Raw genomic sequence first — 23,760 nt, forward strand, 5'->3', positions numbered from 1 at the left:
ACAACCTGTCACTCAGATCAGCCACAAAAGGTCCTCCCTGTAACTCAGGCAAACTCATTGGGAGCTTTGCAGAGGCTCCAGAGCATCTACAGTCAAGAGAATGAACTGTCTGTGTGTTCATTAGGATATATTTCCAGCTCATGCTTGAGGTATAAACATTGGTGCATTAAATTTGCATTGTATTGAACATGGGCTGTAAATGAAGAGAAAAGCTAAGTATGCAGGCTGGGTTCAGATTCACAGAATGCTTTGGGTTGGAAGGAACTTTACAGATCAGCTATTTCCAACCCCCCTGCCATGGATCGGGACACTTTCCACTAGACCAGGTTGCTCAAGGCCCTTAGAGCACTGCCTTATGAGAAGGGGCTGAGGGATCTGGGGCTTTTTAATCTGGAAAAGAGAAGACTTAGAGGGCATTTAATAAATGTTGATAAATATCTGACATCTGGTGCAGCTTGAGACTGTGTCCTCTTGTTCTGGTGCTGGTTGCCTGGGAGAAGAGACCAACCCTCACCTGTCTATAACCTCCCTTCAGGTAGTTGTAGAGAGCAATAAGGTCTCCCCTGAGCCTCTTCTTCTCCAGGCTAAACAATCTCAGCCTCTCCTCATAGGGCATGTGTTCCAGACCTCTCCCCAGACTTGTTGCCCTTCTCTGGACACATTCAAGTGTCTCAATATCCTTTTTAAATTAAGGAGCTCAAAACTGGACACAAGACTCAAGGTGTGGCCTAAACAGTGCTGAGTATAGGGGCAGAAATGACCTCCCTGCTCCTGCTGGCCACACTATTTCTGATGCAGGCCAGGATGCCAAAGAAGAGATAGTGGAAAAGTCTACTCCCCTAATGTCAAACAAGTAAGATAACAGCACTACTGAATTCAAATGTTCAGGTGAGTTTACATCACTATTCCCACTTCACACACGAGTTTGCTGCCAAGAAATATTTGCACGGCAGAGCTTTCTGGCAGAAGTATTTGCAAGGGATTATTCTCTTTCAGACAAAAACAACAACAAAAAGAGAGATGTATGCTGTGCATCCTGCCAGACAGCAAAGGAAAGAGAATGTGATTTAACCAGCAAGTCACATCTAACTGACACAGATATTCTAAGGACTATTCACAACCAAATGTGAACGCTGACAAGCACGTGCACATGTTCTGAGAAGAGAAGAATATCTTTGTATGGTAAATTACCATTTTTGAAAGCCTCAGTTCTAGCTTCCTTGATGATTCAAAGTTCATTAAGTTGTGACTAAGCTCATTAAACATGCATTTTATATTTTTTTTCCTTTAATTTTGATTGCCACCCTTTCAAGAGCCACGCATTTTCCTTGCCGCTTAAGAGCAGACCTTACCTCCGTGTCCCAGTACATGAAGGAAGGCTCCAAAGAAGGTGGAGGCTCCATTTTTAGGAAGAGTCACATGGAAAAGATGAGAGGTAATCAGTGCAAGTTACCTCTGGAGAGATTCTGATTGGACACAAAAGGCAAAGTTTTCTTAACCAGAATAATCAGGCACTGGAATAATCTCACCAGAGAAGTGGTGAATTCCCCAGCATGGGATACTTTTAAGATTCAGCTGCACAGGGTGCTTGTCTAGATCATACTATTGCCAAGAATGGTTGGACCAGATGATCCTTGAGGTCCTTTCCAACCTGGTATTCTGTGATACTAAATCCCCCAGAGAATGATCATTTGACTCTCAGCAACCTAATGTAGTGTGAGGTGTCCCTGCCCATGACAGGGGGGTTTGGAACTAGATGATCCTTGAAGTCCCTTCCAACCCTAACAAGTCTATGATTCTATCTAAATGATGCTCACTAATGAGCTCCATTTTAGGATACTCCTAGAAATCTACCTAAAAAGGGATCTTTTTCTCCATCAGAAGCTTGCATACAGTGCCTGTACATTATTTCATACTAAATGAACACCTAGCTGTAAGAATGTGTAGCAGGTCAACATGAGCACAGTTATTGTGCATGTTCAAGATACACTTTTCCCCCCCCACAAACTGTGATCTAGGGGGGATTTTGTCAGTCTTTTAACGTGTTGCTGTCATGATTATATAGCTTCAGCAACACCATTCCTGTGCTACTTACTTCTGTACTTCAAAGGAAAAACATAGAAGCCAACAACAACAACAATAAAAAGGACAAACAAGTGAACAGAGGAACTGAATTAAACAAAGCATATGGTTATGAGTCACTCCAATTTCTTAATTAATCTATGTTGACAAAGACCATGGTGACTAAATAGTACGGGTGTGTGAAACTCATGGCAGCAGACCTGCACAACAACCAACACTATATAATCTGTGTTTTCCACTTGTACAAAAACTAAGCCATTTCCTAGATCTTCAAGGTAATAGGAGCACTCTAAGGGTTTGCAGGCAGAGCTCTCTGTCTTGCACTGGTAAACTCTGTCCCACAGCACCTGGGGAGCTGCATACAAGGTGCATCATGCACTCTTCTAGGCAGCAATGCTGGATAATTATGGAGAATCTCCAACACAGAAGCTATACAATGACTTCATGGGCAGCCTTAATGTGGTCTACTAAGGGATGAAATCTGGAGATTAATTTTCACTGTGAAGACTGACTGAACATGGCCAGCACAAATGCGCTCCCCTGTTATAAGAAAAGATGCTTCTAAAATAGCTCTGGCAATTAACATAACAAGGGATGAACTCATGATGTCAATTAGAATTTGATGGTTCCCAGGAGGTTCTGGCTTTCTTTTCAAAAGTTTCACTTCGTTAACCAGTTAATATATGTTGTAAAATCTTCCAGATCTAGAGTTTTTGGTTGCATTCTAGCTGCAGGACTTCGATTTATGCCCTGGATTGTGCCTTTGCTCAAAACCAACATCAGTGTCAGTTATTGAGTTCCACTGGGGATGCCTGTAGCCTCCAGAGCATTGCCATTAGTTTAAGGCTTATCAAAATGAAATGTATATAAGTGGAGCAGTAGCAAAAAACAATAGCTCAAAGCTCTCTCTTCATTAACATTTTGGAGACCACTCTCTGTTGTAGACTTTCTTTAGAATTAAAGTACATTTTCATTTCCCACTTTCAGCTGCCTCAACTATTGTTAATTTCTATCATCTATAACTGACAAAAAACCCACACCAGACACAGACAGGACATCAATCAGTAGGTCTGATGATCAATAGACTCATCTCCATGCAAGCATGAGCTGGTGCTATTAATACCAGCTTCACAACATCATGGCACATCACACAAGAAATGGCACTGAAAGAGGTGTCGAGGCAAATCTGTTACCTGGCTGGTGGGTTTTTGTTTTTCCACCAGCAACTCCAGAAATACTGGATCCAGAAGAGGAGGCTTCCATTTTTATTGACCTTCTGGCTTGTGGGAGTGGTGGCTGCCCGTCCACGGGCGGATGCTGTGACACTGGGTAGCTTGCTGCGGTTCTCCTCTGACAGATTCGCTCACGCTTTTCAGCCCCATGAATAGACAAACTTATACCTGACAGGAATAAGAATTAGTCCTGTTAGATACAAGGGAGCAGCATGGAATAACTAAAAGATGAAAATTTACCATGGTTTAAATTGTAACTGCCTTGATTTTTATTTTTATGTGGGTTTTTTCTTTAAAGAAAACGACAAACCCTGTGAAAGTTAAAAGTGTGAACATCTCTGCTGCTGTGCTGCAGACATCAGAGTCAGCCACACTAATAGATATCTAAATTAATACACAGTCATGGTTTACTGCATTACTGGCCTGCAGGAGGAATTCTTTTCCATTCCTTCAAAAAAACAAACTCATGCAGCTCACAGGACAGAGTTTATCACATGGCAGTTTCCTTATTGGTGGACAAGAATTTGCTATTAATCACACAATCACCAAGGTTGGAAGAGACTTCAAAGATCACCAATTCCAACCCTTCACCACAGACCTCATGGCTAAACCATGGCACCAAGTGCCATGTCAAATCCCCTCTTGAACACCTCCAAGGATGGTGATTCCACCACCTCCCTGGGCAGCACATTCCAATGGTGAACAACTCTCTCAGTGAAGAACTTTCTCCTCACCTCCAGCCTAAACTTTTCTCTGAGCATTCACAAGTGTTAAGGATTCTTATTGTATGGAGAAAATGCTGCACTTTAGGTGAGCACCAGCTTTTAAGAGAAAAAAAAAAGGTCTTTTCTGAGGAAAACAGTAAGGCTAAAAGCAACAGTAATATGTCCTTAAGCTTGAAAAGCAATTCCACAGTCACCCAACCTGTGCAAGACTGGAAACTGTCTTTCTCATAAACCACCCTCAGATTTGTCAAATAGCCAATTTGTAAATAGAAACTGTAGTGAAAAACAGGCTTTATTTTTTTACCCAAGAGAAAAGCAAAGCTGACATTTCCTGTGTGTCTATTGTACAGTTCTTAGAAAGAAATACTACCTGACAAGTAGAAATGATGATTCTACGTTGCTTACATTCACATTGATGCAACTGCTCCAACTTAAATGTAATTAGAATCATAGAATCAATAAGGTTGGAAAAGACCTCAGAGATCATCCAATCCATCCCATCACTAGGTGCCATGGTTTAGTCATGAGGTCTGTGGTGACAGGTTGGACTTGATGATCTCTGAGGTCTCTTCCAACCTTGGTGATTCTGTGACTAACTAAACCGTGGCTCCAAGTGCCACGTCCAATCCCTTTTTGAATGCCTCCAGGGATGGTGACTCCACCACCTGCCTGGGCAGCACAATCCAATGGCCAACAACTCTCTCAGTGAAGAACTTACTCCTCACCTCCAGCCCAAACTTCCTCTGGCACATCTTGAGACTGTGTCCTCTTGTTCTGGTGTTGGTTGCCTGGGAGAAGAGAGGAACCCCCACCTGGCTACAACCTCCTTTCAGGTAGTTGTAGACAGCAATAAGGTCTCCCCTGAGCCTCCTCTTCTCCAAGGTAAACAACCCCAGCTCCCTTAACCTCTCCTCATAGGGCTTGTGCTTGAGACCTCTCCCCAGCCTCATTGCTCTTCTCTAGACACATTCAAGCATCTCAACATCCTTCTTAAATTGAGGGGCCCAGAACTGGGCACAGTAATTACTCTCAGCATACCCTGGTGAAAACCTTTAGCCAACCTCTTTGGTGCAGCAAAGCTGACTGTTTTATGTTTAATGTAACTGCAACTCTGCTTTTTTTTCAGCAACCACTCTCTGTTTTATAAAGAAACCTAAACCAAACCAGAAAATCTCATCTATAAATCAACAGACTGGGAAGCAGATAGAAAGTCAATCTTTAAAACCTGAAAATATGGATATTGTAAGCACATTGTAAGTTGCACTAACTCAAAACAATTAGACATAACTGATTAGATTGCTCATTTGTGTGAAAGGTGTCCCTCACTGTAATGTCCAAGAATGCCTTAATGACTCTGTTCTTCCAGTTCTGCTGAAAGTCAATATATGTGAACTGTTAGGTCATGGAAGAGGTTTTGAATCTCTGAAACATTAACACACTTTGATCCATAATACATTAGCAAGGGGAAGAGAGCTGCCATTTCTGTATGCAAATTATGGAAACACTGGAAATGAACAAGTGAGTATTCAGAATCAGACTTTGCTGCACTTCAGCAGAGCTGGTCTCCTGCAGGTAGTGTGAAAGGAGTAGGAGTCCTTGCAGCAACTGCTTACACACTTCCTCCTTACAGGGCATAACTAACCGCCAGGTGTTTCTAGACTGCTGAAATCACATCTCCTTCAGCACAGCCAGCCAATCCCAGTCCCCTTACTCAGCTGATTCATCTTGGGAAAGGCAGCAATCCATGTGAGCAGAATGACAACGAGCATGTCTGGACAACATGTTTCCTTGACCATGTTAGCCATATAGCTTAGCCACAAGGAGCTATTCATAGACAGAAGCTAAGCTCCAGCTGTAAAATGAGATCTTCACATCTTGTGTAGTCATTAGAATCTCAGGATGCTCAAAATATTGTGCAATTATCCTTAAGGGATTAAAAAAATTAACCACAACTGTTTCCTTTCAGCATCACCTAAAATAACCATCCCTCTGAAGCTTACAGACAGGGAGTTACACTGCCAGTGCTGAGGATGAGCCTGGGCACGGGCACACACTCACTAGGCTGGATCTCAGCAGGGCTGTGCTTTCATTTGGTTGTGAAATGAATGAGCTATTTTAGGAACTGGTTCTGAACATAAACTGCTACATTTCTCTGAGGTTCAAGTAAATTGCTGCTTCACTTTCCGAAAACAGTCTATAAACTCTTGTGCAGCTGTGACTCAGCTTCCCACATGATTTGTACAGCACTTTTTTTCTCAGACACCAAAATAAAGGATACTGCAGCCAGGTTCTTATGCCTAAGAACTGCAACATTTGCAGATTGAAGGTATCTAAAATTGTGTTAAAGCAACAACTTGCCTCTGGTTATATGAAACCTTTTCTTTTCTTCCACCAAAGAGATGTGATATTTACATTAGACCACCAAACTACATGAGGAACAATGTGCCAGCATTACTCTGAATTTTACAGAGTATTCTTTGGACACATTTAATGCTTAAAAGTGCTCAAAACCTACCATAGATTACAACAATGGTGTAAACTATTTATATGCTTAAAGTATTTGGGAGTTCTTCATCTCAGTTTCCTTGACACTGCAGTTATTTTCTTCAATTACATGAAGAAACCCCTCTCTTGACTAGGAGAAGGAGGTTCCACTATTTTCATGAGAGCAGGTACAGGATAAAGATGCAAGGGTCCTTATAGAATCATAGAATTGTTAGGGTTGGAAGGGACCTCAAGAATCATCCAGTTCCAACCCCCTTGCCATGGGCAGGGGCACTTCACACTACAGCAGGTTGCTCACAGCCACATCCACTCTGGCCTTAAAACCCTCCAGGGATGAGGCTTCTACCACCTCTCTGGGCAACCTGTTCCAGTGTCTCACCACCTTCATGCTGAAGAACTTCTTCCTCACATCCAATCTGAATCTACCCATTTCTAGCTTTTCCCATTCCTCCCAGTCCTATCACTCCCTGACACCCTAAAAAGTCCCTCCCCAGCTTTCTTGGAGGCCCCCTTCAGACACTGGAGGCAACAGTAAGATAGTACTCATTTCAGAGGGAGACTGTGGCAGTTTAAGTCTATACCTTTGTATTTAAACTGGGCTGGTCGTGCTTAGTTAATGTGAATGGGAAACTTTAAGCCACCACAGAGATCAAATCTTGCTTTGTTATGTATGGCTTTTCAGTTAAACTAAATGCCTGAAAAGATGCAAGACAGTAACGCTGCAGCAAGCTGTGATATTACCTTGTTTTCATGCGGGGGAAAATCCTTTTAAAAGGTACTGACAGTTGAAAATACATCCTCAGGTAGCATGCAGAAAAGCAGAAACTAAAAGAGGGGGAATCAGCAGTAGAAAAGCTACAGGAAATAGTGCACATAGCTTGTGGGAGATGAAACCCTAGTGAACTCTTGGCACTGAGCAAACTCTAGAGTAAACTTCCGTTATTCTTCCTGCAAACAACCCACACTGCTGCTGAATCCTGACTTTGGGGGTCAGAGATGTGAGAAAACAGTGCAGAGAGCTCTGAAGCATAGAATTTAAGGATGACTTCAATTATTTTTGCAGCACAGCAATACCTCCACACGAGACGTCTAGAAAGAAAGCTAAGTTCTCCAGCAGTACACTGCAGACTGGATCTTCAGTTTATGTTTGGTGGTTTTTCTCCTGCCTTCAGGCTGACACCAAAATCCCAGGGCAGCTGCATGCCTCCCTACATGGCCTCTTACTGTACCTGTTCCTGCAACATGGTCATTTTTAGGTGAGCTTGGCAGCCCCAGGAGCTGGGTAGGAGCACACTGGCATGCTCTGATAGCTGCTCTAGATGGGACAAACCCCAGGAGTTTCTCTTGCATCTCTCTCTGACGTAACAGAATGGATCACAAGCACTATTTTGAGCCAGAGCTGCAGTGCAAATGCAAGTGAAAAATTTAATCCTGGCCAGTAGCCACAGCTGACTGCTCACTTTGGAGGACTGGCTTCTGGACAAGGCTCATTCACCTGCAGACCAAGTATTTAAGAGTGAAAGTAGCTTAGTGTTTTGAAGTTGGATGAGGTCTGAACCTTCAAATGTTAACAGGTAGCACTCAGATCTTTTCCTGCATGCAGCAAAATTCTTTCTCTGCATTCTCAAATCTTCAGACATCCTTCTCTTCCTTACCTATATTTATATCTCTTTTTCCTCATAGAAGCTTCTTGTTTCCACGAGGAGCTGCTCTTCTTGCTGCCCTTTTGTTCTCGTCTGAAGTTTCTGTTAGAGCTTGCAGCTTCATGCAACAGAAACACTCTCACTCCCTTCCCACCAACACATCTCAGCTGTGCAGTTTGCCAGCAGCAAACCCCATTTTCTGTCCTGCTTCTGGCTAACTTCTGTTGCTCCCAGCTTGGTCATCTTACTATACATTTTTCTAAAGCAACATTTATTTTACATTGAGCCTTTTAGAAAGGGGCAGTAATACTTATGACACCACAGAATTTATAATGCTTCAGATAAAACCTGCATACGAGAAAAATCAAAAGAGGAGTAGTAAAGTACTTCCAAGTCAGCAAGCAATACAATCAAACATAAAGAAGAAAAAGGAGGGAGGAATTACTAAAAGTAAAAAACACTACCAATGTGCCTGAGTGTAAATTTTTATGTGATGGTGATATTTGTTTTGTTGACTTGTCAGATACTGCAGTGATGAAAGACTGGATCCGGCATTACTCAGAAGCCACTCTACCAAGGGATCTGATGGGGCATTTGATTTGGTTGTCCAAATTATACTGTGCCAGGACTGGAGACACCTCTCCACCTGGAAAAACACCTCCCTGTAGCAACTGTCAGCTCCAGTTCTGTTCCATCCTGCACCACTTTAAGGTACAGGCATGTATTTGTAGGCTCCTTCCTGATGTGTCTGTCTCTAACCACAGATAATATGGACACGAATAAGCAGTAGTAATGCACTGCAGAGTTATGAAGCTGTATAAACAGTCCACCAGCTAACAGTGCTTAATTAGCCTCAAGTGCCCTGACCCACTTTGTAGACCTTGTCTGGCATAACAAACTGCTGCTGGCAGGTGCAGTAAGTCCTTTCAGTTTGGTGTTATCAGAGTGTCAATGCTCACAGTGGACTCAAATCACTCCAGCTATTTCTTCTTTTTATGTGGGGTTTTTATTCTCTTCCAGACCTATGTGGAAGCCTTAGGAGCAAACTGAGGTAGACCCTTTATTTGAGGCCTTTTTCAGAGCAGAGCAAGCACACTAAGAAGTGAGGAAGAAAACCTCAGTGCAGTGTCATATAGGGCCAGAAGTAAAGTCACTCTGGAAAGCCTACAGGTATCAAGGCACAGAGAAGCAAGGTCATAAGGAAGCACTTTGGAAGCATGGGAAGAGAGCAGAAAATGAGGTTTTAAGGTGCAGTATTAAACAGGGAAATTATATATAGTTAATTCCTTTCAACTTTTATGTCCAGGGAAGGAGAAAAAGAGCTAACTGGTTCTCGTGAAAACGCTGAGCACCCTTTCCTCACTTGGTGCAAATTGCCACATTTCCCATGAAAGTCAATGATGCTCTGTAGGCACCTCAGCTTTTTCATGTCTTAACAGATGCAGAGGCCCCACCACTCTGTCTCTGGCAGGCTCTGCTCCAGTTCTATCAGGACTGAATAGGAAGAGAATAGAATTAACCAGGTTGGAAAAGACCTTCAAGATCATCACGTCCAATCTATCAGCCAAGACTATCTAATCAATTAAACCATGGCACTAAGTGCCCCATCCAGTCTCTTCCTAAACACTTCCAGTGATGGTGACTCCACCACCTCCCTGGGCAGCACATTCCAATGGCCAATCTCTCTTTCTGGGAAGAAATTCTTCCTAACATCTAGCCAAAACTTCCCCTGGTGCAACTTGAGACTGTGTGCTCTTGTTCTAGTGCTGGTTGCTGGGAGAAGAGACCAACCCCCACCTGGCTGCAACCTCCCTTCAGCCTCATTGTCCTTCTCTGGACATGTTCAAGTATCTCAATGTGCTTCTTAAACTGAGGAGCCCCGAACTGGACACAGGACTCATGGTGACTCAATTAGCACCAGAGATGCTCACAATGCTCAGGCTATACTTTCAACAAGAATTTACACAGTGGCACAATGATAGATCTGGTTTTGTCTCTCCCTTGCAATTTCATTTGCCCAAGATACTTGCAGATAAGCTCTACCTCCCTGTCACACTTCCTAGCTCTTCAGGAATCCAGTGAACCAGGGATCTCCCTCCTAACCCAACTGCTTAAGGTCAAGCAAAGGCTGCAGGAAACAGTATCACATTATTCCTCTCATTTCTATGTTGTATTTTTTTCCACTTCACTTGCTTTCTGGGTCTCGTGTAAGAGCATCACTGCAGAGCCCTTTGGCATCAGCAAAACAAATCTTCACAAAGATGTATTTCTGGCTACTGCATTTGTTTTTCCAATTACCCTCCTTCAACAGGAGAAGGGCAGCCTCACCCCATGCCTGCCACTCATTGCTGGTTGTTAGGGTCTATGTTTTGAGCTGTGATCAAAGGCATGTCTGGAGGAGAGGCAGGACTCCATGAGGAAGGAGCTTGTATACACACTGGGTTTACACAGCTTTATCTGCACAGATTTAGAAACAGAGTTAAAGAACCACCAGCTGCAAAGGAACACAGGTTTGCACTTGCAAATGTGCTTTAGGCCAGAAGAGTTTATTCTCCCCTACAGAAGTGGCCACATTGTCTGTGATATAAATGCATCCAGAGTCAGTGTTATTTTAAGTCTGTCAAAATCCTAATGAATAAAAAGATTATGTTTACCTCAGGCCCACCATCAGAGAGCTGTTCTTATAGCCCCAAAGGTGGTTTATTAAATTACAACAAGCTAGCACTCAACAATGATTATCTAGCAGGACTGAAAAACTCCTGTAGTACTCACAGAGATGCAAGATAATAACCTGAAGTCATGAAAATGTCTTGAGAGAATCATAATAGTCCTACTTTAATGGTCTACATGACAGGCTGAAACCCCACTTGTCTTCCTTAGGCAGGAATGAAGAGAAAAGCTTAGCTAAGTGAATATAAAGCTCTTTTCAGTTACTGTTGACTTATTGGTGATTGTTAGGGGCATTTTGCAAGCCCATGGTGCTGAGTGCAAGGTGCTGCCTGCACAAACCACGTGGATCTTTTTCCCTGTGGATGATTAATTTGATTAATTTGTGAGTCTTGCATTTTCATTTCTCTACAAAATTTTATTGCTTGGCTTCAGTCTGAAAACAACCCTCTGCACAGCCTGTGGTGCATGTATGCTGCTGTATGGTGCAAGCTACTGGGGTAAATGCCTAACAACTATGTGTAAAACCTTTCCCCCTTCAGTTCACCCAGCCAGCTACAATCAGTGCTGTTTGTCACTATCCCATCTGACTGGGGTAGTGGTGGAGTCTCTGTCTCTGGAGACTTTCAAGGCTCACCTGGACATGTTCCTATGGTGATCAGCTTTGGGTGGTGTTGCTCTGGAAGGGGGATTGGGCTCAATGATCTTCAGAGGTCCCTTCCAACCTTTACCATTCTGTGATTCTTTGGATTCATAGCAGGGTTGACTACAGTTTTATTGTTGTGCTTATTGCCTTTCTCTTTTTGTTTTAGTATCTACTTGGATTTACTTTGTCTGCTTTGATTTACTTCATTGTTACAGCTGGGCTTTTAATAGTCTCAGAACCACATGCATTCTGAAGAAGAATTAAAAAGAGAACAAAAAAAAATCCCTTGCTCGTGCCAGTATGAAAAACAGAAATGAGAAACCTTTTGTCCTAAAATCTGATAGGCACAATAGAAATACAAAAACATGAGGCTTATCAAACATGTTCACTAGAATGTTTCCCTATCAAAACCCATCAATTTGTCAGGAAATGATATCATTAAGACAGGAGATGCCTCGTGATCACTAACCCTTGTTCTCATGGCAGACATCAACTTAGTTTCATAGTTTCATAGTTTCATTCAGGGTTGGAAAGGACCACAAGGATCATCTAGTTCCAACCCCCTGCCATGGGCAGGGACACCCCACACTAGATCAGGCTGGACAGAGCCTCATCCAGCCTGCTCTTAAACACTCTTAACTGCTCTTAAACTTCCCTGATGTCTGCTGGAAGCATAACACAGCAGAGAGGGAACAGTCCCAGAGGTTCCTAGAGTGTGTGGAGGATAACCTGCTGACACAGCTAGTGATGGAGCCAACTAGGGAAGGCAACCTCCTGGACCTTTTGTTTGTGAACAGAGAAGGGCTTGGTGGCGATGTAATGGTTGGGTGTTGTCTTGGGCACAATGATCATAGAATTGTTAGGGTTGGAAGGGACCTCAAGGATCATCCAGTTCCAACCCCCCTGCCATGGGCAGGGACACCTCACACTACATCAGGTTGCTCACAGCCACATCAAGCATGGCCTTAAAAACCTCCAGGGATGAGGCTTCCACCACCTCCCTGGGCAACCTGTTCTGGTGTCTCACCTCCCTCATGGTGAAAAACTTCCTAACATCCAAACTGAATCTACCAAGGGATGTTTTGTTTTCCATTTCCCCTAGTCCTATCATTACCTGACACCCTCAAAAGACCCTCACTATCATGAAATGATGGAGTTGAGTTGTTGGAGAAGTAAAGAGGAGGGTCAGCAAACTGCCACCTGGGACTTCCAGCAGGCAGACTTGGGGCTGTTTCAGACTGAGATTGCACCAGGGGAGGTTAAGGTTACATACTGGGAAAATTTTCTGTACTAAAAGAGTGGTCAGGGTTTGGAACAGGCTGCCAGATAGGTGGTGGTGGAGTCACCATCGGTGGAGGTGGTCTAGAGATGAGCAGACATGGCACTTCTGGGCTTGGTTTAATGGCCATGGCAGTGTTGGATTGAAAGTTGAACTCTGTGATCTCAGAGATCTTTTCCAATTGAAAATAATTCTATGGTTCTATGGGAAAAAAATTTGTCCTAGAGTCAAGAGTTGTGATCAAAAACTTTGTTTAGAAAATAAATCAAAAGAAACCTGACCTTATCCGGACTGGAATAGCCTGGGGTTTTACTTTGTAATGACTTGGCACTTTGAAAACTGTCATCTAAGATATCAAATAGAATAAAAATTATCAATTAGAATTCCAATTACCTTTGAGCAAGCCAAAAAAAAACCACCCCACACAATTACAATCTCAATTACTGAAACACAACCACCTGCAATACCAGCCATCAATTAATGTCACTGTAACATGCAAAGAGTAAGGAGTAACTTGAAAATGCAAAAACTAAGACCAGAAAGCAAAATGCATTCCAATGTAAGCGACCCAAAAGAGAGAGGAAACAAAAAGTCCAGCCAAAAAGAAAGATTTCAACTGCCCAAAGCACTCTCTGAAAGAAATATTTTAAGCATTAAATTGAAAAGTAACTTCAGAAAATGCTGAAAAGGGATTGAAAGGCTGGATTTCTGTGGATTGGATGTTGTGGCTTTGGACTCCCTGTCTCTATAAGCAAGTGGAAGAGATTTGCACTAGAATGAATGTAGGTTGACATGAAGCCAGTAGGTTCCCACGGATGTGGTGGAGTCGCTGTCCCTGGAGATGTTCAAGAGAGGATTGGACATGGCACTTGGTGCCTTGGTCTAGTAGTCAGGAAGTCTTGGGTGACAGGTTGGACTTGATGATCTTTGAGGTCTTTTCCAACCTTGTTGATTCTATGATTCTGTATCTCCATTTCTGGCACAATAACTAACATCGTGGCAACACTTCTTTCTTCAAGGCAATATATATCATTTAAAAAAATCAGAAGTCTGGATCTGTCTTCTTAAGTTGCACTTATTGATTTGCAAACTATGCAGTAACTCTTGTCTTACTCATTTTACTATATATGCACAGCATTTACTAGCCAAAAATAGACTCAGAGCATAGACTAGGAAAAAATTAACCAGGTTAGAAAACACCTTCAAGATCATCAAGTCCAACCTATCACCCAACACCATCTAATCAACTACACCTTGGCACCAAGCACCCCATCCAGTCTCTTCCTAAACACCTCCAGTGATGGTGACTTCACCACATCCCTGGGCAGCACATTCCAATGGCCAATCTCTCTTTCTAGGGAGAATTTCTTCCTAACATCCGGCCCAAATCTCCCCTGGCACAGCTTGAGACTGTGTCCTCTTGTTCTGGTGCTGGGTGCCTGGGAGAAGAGACCAACTCCCATCTGGCTACAACCTCCCTTCAGGGAGTTGTAGACAGCAATAAGGTCTCCTGTGAGCCTCCTCATCTCCAGGCTAAGCAACCCCAGCTCCCTCAGCCTCTCCTCATAGGGCTTGTGCTCCAGATCCCTCACCAGTTTTGTTGCCCTTCTCTGGACATGTCCCAGCAACTCAACATCTTTCTTAAACTGAGGGGCCCAAAACTGGACACAGGACTCAAGGTGTGACCTAACCAGTGCTGAGTAAAATTGTTTTCTTTCTTAGCAAGTACTTAGTGCTGTGCTATTCAAAATCAAGAGCATTATGGTTTTCCAAATCAAAAGCAAGAACAAGGAGCAATGGGTCTAAGCTGGAACACAGGGAGTTCCACCTCAACATGGGGGGAAACTTCTTTACTGTGAGGGTGCTGGAGCCCTGGAGCAGGCTGCCCAGAGCCGCTGTGGAGTCTCCTTCTCTGGAGACTTTCAAGACCCACCTGGATGCTTTCCTGTGTGATCTGCCCTGGGTGATTCTGCCTTGGCAAGGGGGTCGAACTCTATGACTTCTAGAGGTTCTTTCCAACCCCTAACAATCTGTGATTCTCATCAAATCTGTCTGCACTGATTTTGAGCTTTCTGCCCATATGTGTACAATAAAAGCTAACTGCACACACACCCCTAGTACAAACATCAGGGAAAATGACAAACTCTGAAGCAAAGCAACAGACCACCCCCCCAGCTGCATTTTATTGGCTGAAGAGTGAAGTGAAACACTTGCCATGCATAGCTATTTTCAGTGTAGGTAGATTTAAAAGCAGAGAATTCTTCTTCTTCTTCTCTTTTTTACATCTTAATGTGCTGCTGAATGTCAACTGCTACATTTCAAATACCACAAGTCTCATTTTATCTCATTTAATTGGATATTCTCTCAAATGCAGAACAGTGCAATCAATCTGAGACATCAGCTGTGAAACAGGGAAAAAGAAAACCAGGAGACTTCATAGATAGGGAAAAAGAGAGCTCAGGATACGTCTCAATGTGTCTGCCTCCATGGCCCAAACAGTAATGATCTGCAGCACAGAAACCAGGCTTAATTTGACTTTGTCCTTTTGTGTCCTGTTTCAAGGAACTGGTCCACCAATGGTACTCTCGTTTCTCCAGCACCAAGCCAGCCCCAGCCACAATCTCCATGGAGCCTGCAAGCAGCAGGATGAACATACACTCCCATCTTTAGCAAGATTGTGCCTCAGCCATGGAGCCTTTTACGAGCTTGGCATCAAAAATGCTTTCTACCCACAGAGAGTTTTATTAGCCATCAATTGACTTTAACTTTCATGATAATTATAATCAGATCCTGTGCAGCTAATACCTTCAGGGGTAGGGCCTAAGACAAGAAAATCATCTTAAATCTAAGACAACAAACTCATCTTAAATCCCATCTTGCAGCAAAGCATCATACTGGAATAAAATGCTCTTGAAGTCAGATTGATACCTGGCTAAACAGGTGCACGTGCTGGGTCAAGCCCATTGTGTAGGAAAGGTTTTGACCTGAGATGACTCTCCATTGTAGACATACAGGCTGTTTCACCAGTCTGGCACCCATGAGCAGATTCCCAGCCTCCAGGACTTCACATATCCAGGGTCTGGAGCCACAATCACAGAATTTCAGGGGCTGGAAGGGGCCTTAAAAGATCATCTACTTGACCCCATCTGCCAGAGCAGGATCACCTATACCAGATTACACAGGAACACATCCAAGCAAGTTTTGAGTATCTCCAGAGAGGAAGACTCCACAACCTCCCTGGGCAGTGCTCTGTCACCCTTACAGTGAAAACATTTTTCCTCATATTTACATGAAACTTTCCACCCATTGCCCCTTGCCCTGCCATTGGGCATCACTGAGCAGAGCCTGGCTCCATCCTCTCAAGACTCACCCTTTACATCTTTATAAACATTGATGAGATCATCCAGCTGGAAAGAGGTCCAGAAGCCTCCCATTCCCTGCTATGGAAGGGAGACCCAGGCATGTCTCACTGCCTCCTGGAGAAGGGGCTGTGCTGCAGGCTAGAAGAACATGCTGTGGCACACTCTAGCAGAGTCTGGACAAGCACCACTCTGCAAAGAAATACCACCCTCCAAAACCAGTTACTGAAATACCTAAGTCCACCACCAACTTCTTCAATGGAAGAGACCTGCTAGCAGAGGCCAGTGCACCAGAAATGTTGAGGCAATTCTGTACTGCTTTCCTTGCATTTGTGCACCATTAATTTCCAGCATGTTCTTTCCTTTCCCTTTCCAAGTCATGCTTGGTGCTGTAATAAAGTCTATGGTGCCAAGCTTTCAAAACGGTCATAAAGTGATGGTGATCCCCCAGAGGGGATGGCAGCTGCAGTGTGCAGCAGATGCCAGTGTGTTCATCTGCCACCTCAGCTTTGTGGCCAGACTCCAGGCAACTAACAATATGTAAACCTGCCATGTTCTTACACACATTCCTCACAGGGATCCCACTGGTTGCTCTCAGCTTACTCTGATCTGGATTGAGCAAAGCACAGATCTTGCTGATTTCACTTCTGAGACAGATTGTGCTGCTGCTGAGGCTCTGAAGGGCAATGGTAATCACCTAATGATTGTCTGAATTGGGTAGATGTGTACACCTAGAGTACATCAGTACATCCTAATCAATACTATTGTAATTTCTTGAGCTCTTTATAGTAGAATCAGAAAAATGCAATAACTGCAAGGTAGGATGTGAGATCTAATTTCATGGAATCACAGAATTGTTAGGGTTGGAAGGGACCTCAAGGATCATTGCTGAGAGATGAGGAGGAATCCTCTCACCTAATTCCCTTCCTGACTCCTCTATGCATTGTGAGGTGCAAGGAATCACATCAATACAGTAGAACTTAAGCTTGCTGCATAAGTATAGAATCATAGAACTGTTAGGCTTGGAAGGGACCTCAAGGATCATCTAGTTCCAACCCCCCTGCCATGGGGAGGGACACCTCACACTACATCAGGTTGCTCAGAGCCACATCCAGCCTGGCCTTTAAAACCTCCAGACATGAGGCTTCTACCACTCCCCTGAGCAACCTGTTCCAGTGTCTCAGCACCTTCATGCTGAAGAAATTCTTCCTAACATCCAATCTGAATCTAGCCATTTCTATGTGTTTTTTTTTTCCCCCCATTCCCCCTAGTCCTGTCACTACCTGACACCCTAAAAAGTCCCTCCCCAGCTTTCTTGTAGGCCCCCTTCAGATACTGGAAGGCCACAATTAGGTCTCCTGGGAGCCTTCTCTTCTCCAGACTGAACAGCCCCAACTCCCTCAGTCTGTCCTCACAGCAGAGGTGCTCCAGCCCTCTCCTATGTGACATCCTTCTTTGTTGAAAATTGGGCATGCTGTTCATTTTATGATTCCTGGAAAGACCTCTTTCAGCCATCAAGCCATGACAAGAAAATGATTATTACACTCTCTCCCTTTTTAACAGACTGCTGGGTTTTGGTTTTGCTCCTGCCTTTGCAACTGCCAAAGTTATTTTTATGATGCATTTTTCTGTTATGGGTCTCCATTTGGACTTGGGGAAAAAAAAGAGTAAATCAAAATATCATTGTCAACAATACTGAACCTTTCCTTATTTTTCTTGTCAGATTTTTCAGTTAGAAATCCATTTTGTAGGTAAGTACATAAGAACCTAAGTATTAGACCAAATGATGACTCATAGGAATTCTGAACTTCTAAAAGTTGCTGTACAAATGTCCTCAATATAGTTGGTGCTTTATCAGTTCCATAACTGCTTGCTTTCTTCTTAGAATTTAATGGTACATGTCTTTAAAAAGCATGACTAGCAGGTCAAGGGAGTTCATTCTCCCTTCCTACTCTGCTCTTGTGAGACACAACCTGGAGTACTGTGTTCACCTCTGGGGCCCCAGCTGTCCAGAAGGATGTCGCTCTATTGAACTGAGTCCAGAGAAGGGCCACAAAGACTATCAGAGGGATGGATCACTTCTCCTATGAATACTGGCTGTGAGAGTTGGGGCTGTTCATCCTGGAGAAGAGAAGCCTCCATGGAGACCTTAAAGCACACTTCTAGTACTTAAGAGGCTGTAGACAGGCAGAGGTTGGTCTCTTCTCCCAGGCAACCAGCAGAACAAGAGTACACAGTCTCAGGCTGCATCAGGAGAGGTTTAGGCTGGAGGTTAGGAGGAAGTTTTACCCAGAGAGAGTGATTGCCCATTGGAATGGGCTGCCTGAGGAGGTGGGGGAGTCACCATCATTGGAGGTGTTCAGGAAGAGACTTGGTAGGGTGCTTGGTCGCATGGTTTAGTTGATTAGGTTGGATGATAGGTTGGACATGATCTTGAAGGTCTCTTCCAACCTGGTTTAGTCTATTCTATTCTAAATGAGGCCCATAAGAAAGATGGAGAGGGACTTTTCACAAGGGTATTATCTGATGGGACAAGGGCTAATGGCTTTAAACTGAAGGAGGGTAAGCTTATATTAGACAAAAGGAAGAAGTTCTTCACTCTGAGGGTGGTGAGGTACTGGGAGAGGTTGCCCAGAGAAGTTGTGGATGTCCCATCCTAAGGCCAGTTTGGATAGGTCTTTGAGCAACCTGGTCTTGTGGAGGTGTCCTTGCCTATGGCAGTGGGGTTGGAACTAGATGATCTTTAAGATGCCTTGCAATGCAAACCATTCTGTGATTGTATGGAAATGTTTTATATATAGTTTTCAATTAAAAAATCCCAATTATCTGAAAGCAGTTGCTTTAATCCCATTTCTGTGAATATCCACACTTTAGAATTCAGTGATTATTCTCCTGGACACTACATTCACATTCACTGAATACAAAGGCCACAAATGTTCTTAAATCCTGCAAAGTGATAACCCCCTGACTTCTTTCTTTTGATTTAAACAAGAGCAAAGGACCATAAATGTATGAAACAAAGTTCTTTTGTCCCTTACTGCACTGTGCCACAGCTCATCTTTCAGAACTGCAATTGTTATTCGTAGTCTGTTCACTCTTTCTATAGAAATGAACATATATTGTCGGTAAAAACATGACAAAGATGCACCTTTGACAGCTGCAAACCCTAAATCCAACTCTCTCAGTGTCAACACTGTGTGCTAGGCTGTGTTACGTGCCGATGGATGCCATGAGAAGTGTTGTGACCGAGTTATAATCCCATCTATCAGGAGCACTGAGGAAGGAAACCATCTGACAGCCTGCATAAGGTCAATCCTCCAGCCAGCTTCTCAGAAACTTGGTCATGGCAATTCACAGCAGTTACTGATTTTTTGGAAGATCTTTGTTCAGCTTGCCATCACTTGGCGTGAGCTGCTGTCAGTTTTTTGCAGACACAATCCCATGCCTCAGTAGCAGTTTGTAAATGAACTGCTGGCTGAGCTGCTGGCTGACCAAACCCCTTGTCAAGCTTTCAGTTGGCTTTGGCATTCAAAATAATGTTCTTGACAGGACCTTGTATGCATAAACCTCCCCCTCAGTCCATCAGATCACACTGATCCTATCTTCCATTACAAAAGCACAAATGGCAAGCTTTATTTAACCCACATTCCACGTGAAACAAAAATATCACTGTATGATGCCAGAGACATCTCAAAAGAAGGCACACTTCAGACAAGTGTTTCTAACTTTACTGCAAACTTTGCTCTGGAAGTTAAACTTGTCTAAAGATGTTACATAATGTGAATAATGCAGTGACTGAGCTTATTTTTAACTGCATTTACCTTTAATTGAACTATTGGGGTGTTGAACTTAAGGCTGTCACCTTTAAATGACTCGTTACAGTAATACAATACATTTTAAGATGTCTTTCCAAAGCTTTCCCCTGTTTAGAGGTGCTTTATAACCTGCTTCTTTCACATATGCACCACACAGAGGAATACCTCTGGAGTGCTTATGGCATCACCCAGCCCTAATGTGAGACCCCACCTGGAGTAGTGTGTCCAGGTCTGGTGGCCCCAGCACAAGGAGGACATAAAACTGTTGGAAAGAGGCCATGGAAGACCATGAAGATGGAGGACTGCAGCAACTCCTCTGTGGGGACAGGCTGAAAAGAGCTGAGGCTGTTCAGCCTGAAGAAAAGAAAGCTTCATGAAGATCTTATAGCAGCCTTCCAGTACCTGAAGGGGGCCTACTAGAAAGCTGGGGAGAGAATTTTCACAAGGGCTTGTACTGATAGGATGAGATGGAATGGATTGAAGCTTGAGGAGGGCAGATTCAGACTAGAGATTAGGAAGAAGTTCTTTCCAGTGATGGTGGTGAGACACTGGAACAGGTTTCCTGGGGAGGTTGTGGATGCCCCCTCCCTGGAACTGTTCAAGGCCAGTTGGACGAGGCCCTGGGCTAGTGGAAGATGTCCCTGCCCACGGCTGGGGGGCTGGAACTAGGTGATCTTTAAGGTCCCTTCCAACCCAAACCATTCTATGATTCTGTGAATTCTAGCAGAATCAGCTTGCTTCCTCCAAGCTGGGGACAAGACCAGTGAAATACAAATGAACTGTGGCCAAACAGATAAATAACTCCAGGTACTGAACTCATGGCCAACCCCATCAAGCCTGCTCCAGACATCAGCAGCGCGGCTCAGCCAGCCACCCGCAGGCAGCTCAAGACCTCACAATTACAATGACAGATGGCATGACAGGAGAAAAGGAAAGTCCTCTGCTGACCTCCTCTCCTGCCTCTACATAAAGTGCAGGAACACTGCCCCCACACCCTGAATCGTTACATTCAACCTCAATGAAGCCAACTGGAAATTTCAGCAGAATGTTTTCCAGGGTTTTTTTGCAAGCCTCCTGCCGGTCCCTACCACCCTCTGAAATCTGCACAGAGACTGAGGTTCTCTGTCTGCAAGCTCCTTCTCCCATCTCATGCCTCCTAAGAGACAGAAACTTTCATTGTAAAATGCTCTTATTTTGGCAGTTTTCGACTAAAACCTCAGAGGGAAAGCATCGAGATTTCATCTGATGTGCATTATTTGCACGGGGGAATTTCCAGTGGGAAGACAAATCCCATGTTCCTTGGATCTAATATACACAGAAATAGAATCTAAAACAAGCCATCTAAAACACTGAGAAAAATCAGAGCAACACAGAGAGAGGAGTGTTAAAGTTCTATTTCACCAAACCATAATGTGTGAGGGATTTTCTTCTTTTCATGCATGAGTGACTTGCTCTCTCTGTTCTTTTACCTCACTTTCTTTTTTTGCTCTAAACAAAAAAAAATCATAATTTCCCAGCCCAGAATTAGGAAAAAGGGGAAATGTTTTTGGGGTGGTTGTCTTTTTTTTTTTAAGTATGAGAGCAATGTTGACAAATTGTTAACTATTTTCACCTGGGTGATAGCTGGTAAAATCTTATCACGAGCATTACTGCCAAGCTGTATCTAGTTCTTCAAGTCTATTTTAAGCCAGCATTATGGTGAGATTAGTTAGCATGCAGCATCCTTAAAAAAAATTAACAATCCCCACACCATCAGAATAACACAGCTTGTCCTTTCTGCATGTAAAAGTCCCTCTAAGTGATTCTGGTAAAAATCTGACATTCTCTGGGAGCATTGATAGAAGCTGTAAAAACTCACCTTTCTCTCAGACGAGCATGCTTCTTAAAGGCAACTTTCTATGTTTGGAAATGCACTGTAAGGGTTGCCATGGTGATTAATTTAAAAAGTGAAATTCTCCCTTCTTAAAGTTTTTTCTTTAAAGAAGAACTGCTCCATACTAGGGCCCAGTCATCAGCAAGGCAAATGGGAAGGGAAAAAAAAAACATCCATCTTCATTTTGAAAACTGAAAGGACAGCGTCCTGACTGACATTCAGTTTCCCTGGACACAGGGGGACAATAAGCAAGGGACAAAAGCAACATCTTCCAGTAGTCAGACTGAAGTGAGAAGGCCAGGAAGGAGTGGAAGGAAGTGAATTGAAGGAGGAAAGGTATGGAGGGAATAGTAGAGGCAGCTCCTTAGAAAACAAAACACCAATGAAGCAGAGTCAGCTGAGATAGTGTCATCATGTGGTAAGAGAGAAAGAAGAATTACACTCCCAAATAAAGAGTCTAGAATCCAAAGGTGATCAGCCCTTGACCTAAAGGATCTTCATCTTTCTTTCCATGGCTCAAGAAGCAATTTCACATGGCTGTTTCCATCTACTGACAGCTCCTTTTGCACAATGCTGCACAGAGCTATGTTAACCCTTAGCTTTCCACACAACTGTATTCACTGTCAGGGAGCACAGCTCTGCTCCTGCAGTGAGGGATAGAGAACTACCATTTCTTCTCTAAAAACCACAGAATGTCCAACATTCCATCATGCACCTTGTCACTGCATAAGCTGATTCACTGCAGAAAGAGAAGCAAGTGTTGTGCAGTTCAATATCCAGGCAATTTATGACTGCCTTATTCACACAAAGACCACAGTATTGTGGGGCAGCTGCATTATTCATCATGTGTTTAATATTTTATCTCTCTAGACAGAAGCGTCTGTATAAACACAATTAAAATGTCTGACATAGAGAGTGTTGATATTAATACAATCAAATTTCTTTCAGAGACCTGCTTGACCTTAAAGCTCCATGGCTCAAACTGAAAGAACCATGCTGAGACTCATGTGGTGCAGCGTCTGAGTGTCACTCATTTTACCTGAGTGACCCAGGGAAGACTCTTTACTTGTCTACTACCACATCCCTCACAGTAACTGTAATATGTTCTAAGTTACATCATAGAATCAATAAGGTTGGAAAAGACCTCAGAGATCATCAAGTCCAACCTGTCACCCAAGACCTCATGACTACTAAACCACGGCACCAGGTGCCATGTCCAATCCCCTCTTGAACACCTCCATCAAATTGTTTTAAGTTAAACAGACAAAGGCATGATGACAGTGAAAGAAATCACCTTTCAAAAATGGCAGACCACACAAATAGTTACTACTGCCTTTCTGTCACAAAGTTTAATAAATCTAGAGGGTTTGCATTTATTCATTGAGACTTCGGGGGGGGGGGGAAGGCTGCTATCTGCATGGCCTCAGAATTACAGGTACGAGTGCAATGTCTGTTGGGTAAGAAATAGTCATCATCTCTCTCCCCAGCCCCTAAAGCAGCAATACTGCTCCTAAATTACTTGTCCCCATGCCTTTTTGCCTCCTTCACAGGGAAGGATCACACTCATCAGCAACTCCCTGCTCCTTAAAAACAGTCTGAGACTGAGGTAAGGTACTGAGGAGCATTAGGAATTGCTAATATTCCTCTACAACCACTTTCAGTGGTCTAAAAACCTATTCAGCCCCTGCCTGCTGCTTACAAACACAAAAGTCAAACACCACCTGGGAACAGAGCAGTTGCTGGAGGTCTCCATGCAGCAGCTTTTAGCTCAGAACTAAGGTAAGAATGACCAGAGCTGAGTTGCTCCATGACATGTCTTTGAAAGCTGAGACTAATTTTGTGTTCAGGGGTAAGCTAAACTACCTAAGAACAGGAGTGAAGCATCATCCATGTGTTTGGTACCTTCTTTCTTTCCTTTTGTTTGTTTCCTTTGC

At 43.4% G+C, this 23,760-nt stretch overlaps 1 protein-coding gene across 2 annotated transcripts in view; it reads right to left on the reverse strand.

Moving 5' to 3' along the window:
- Window positions 1-23,760, reverse strand: part of ANO4 (anoctamin 4) — a 163,154-nt gene that overhangs the window by 105,367 nt on the left and 34,027 nt on the right. The window contains exon 2 of one of the 2 annotated variants that reach the window (XM_068142729.1): window positions 3,276-3,482. In XM_068142729.1, the coding sequence (XP_067998830.1) occupies window positions 3,276-3,345 (70 nt within the window). In that variant the 5' untranslated portion in view covers window positions 3,346-3,482. Of the gene's footprint in view, window positions 1-3,275; window positions 3,483-23,760 lie in introns of those variants that run through there. The other variant, XM_068142731.1, reaches the window with a different exon arrangement.

This window comes from Melanerpes formicivorus, unplaced genomic scaffold (assembly GCF_026170545.1).
Source record: "Melanerpes formicivorus ecotype bairdi unplaced genomic scaffold, bMelFor1.0.p_v2 SCAF_8, whole genome shotgun sequence".
Taxonomy (NCBI): Eukaryota; Metazoa; Chordata; class Aves; order Piciformes; family Picidae; genus Melanerpes; species Melanerpes formicivorus.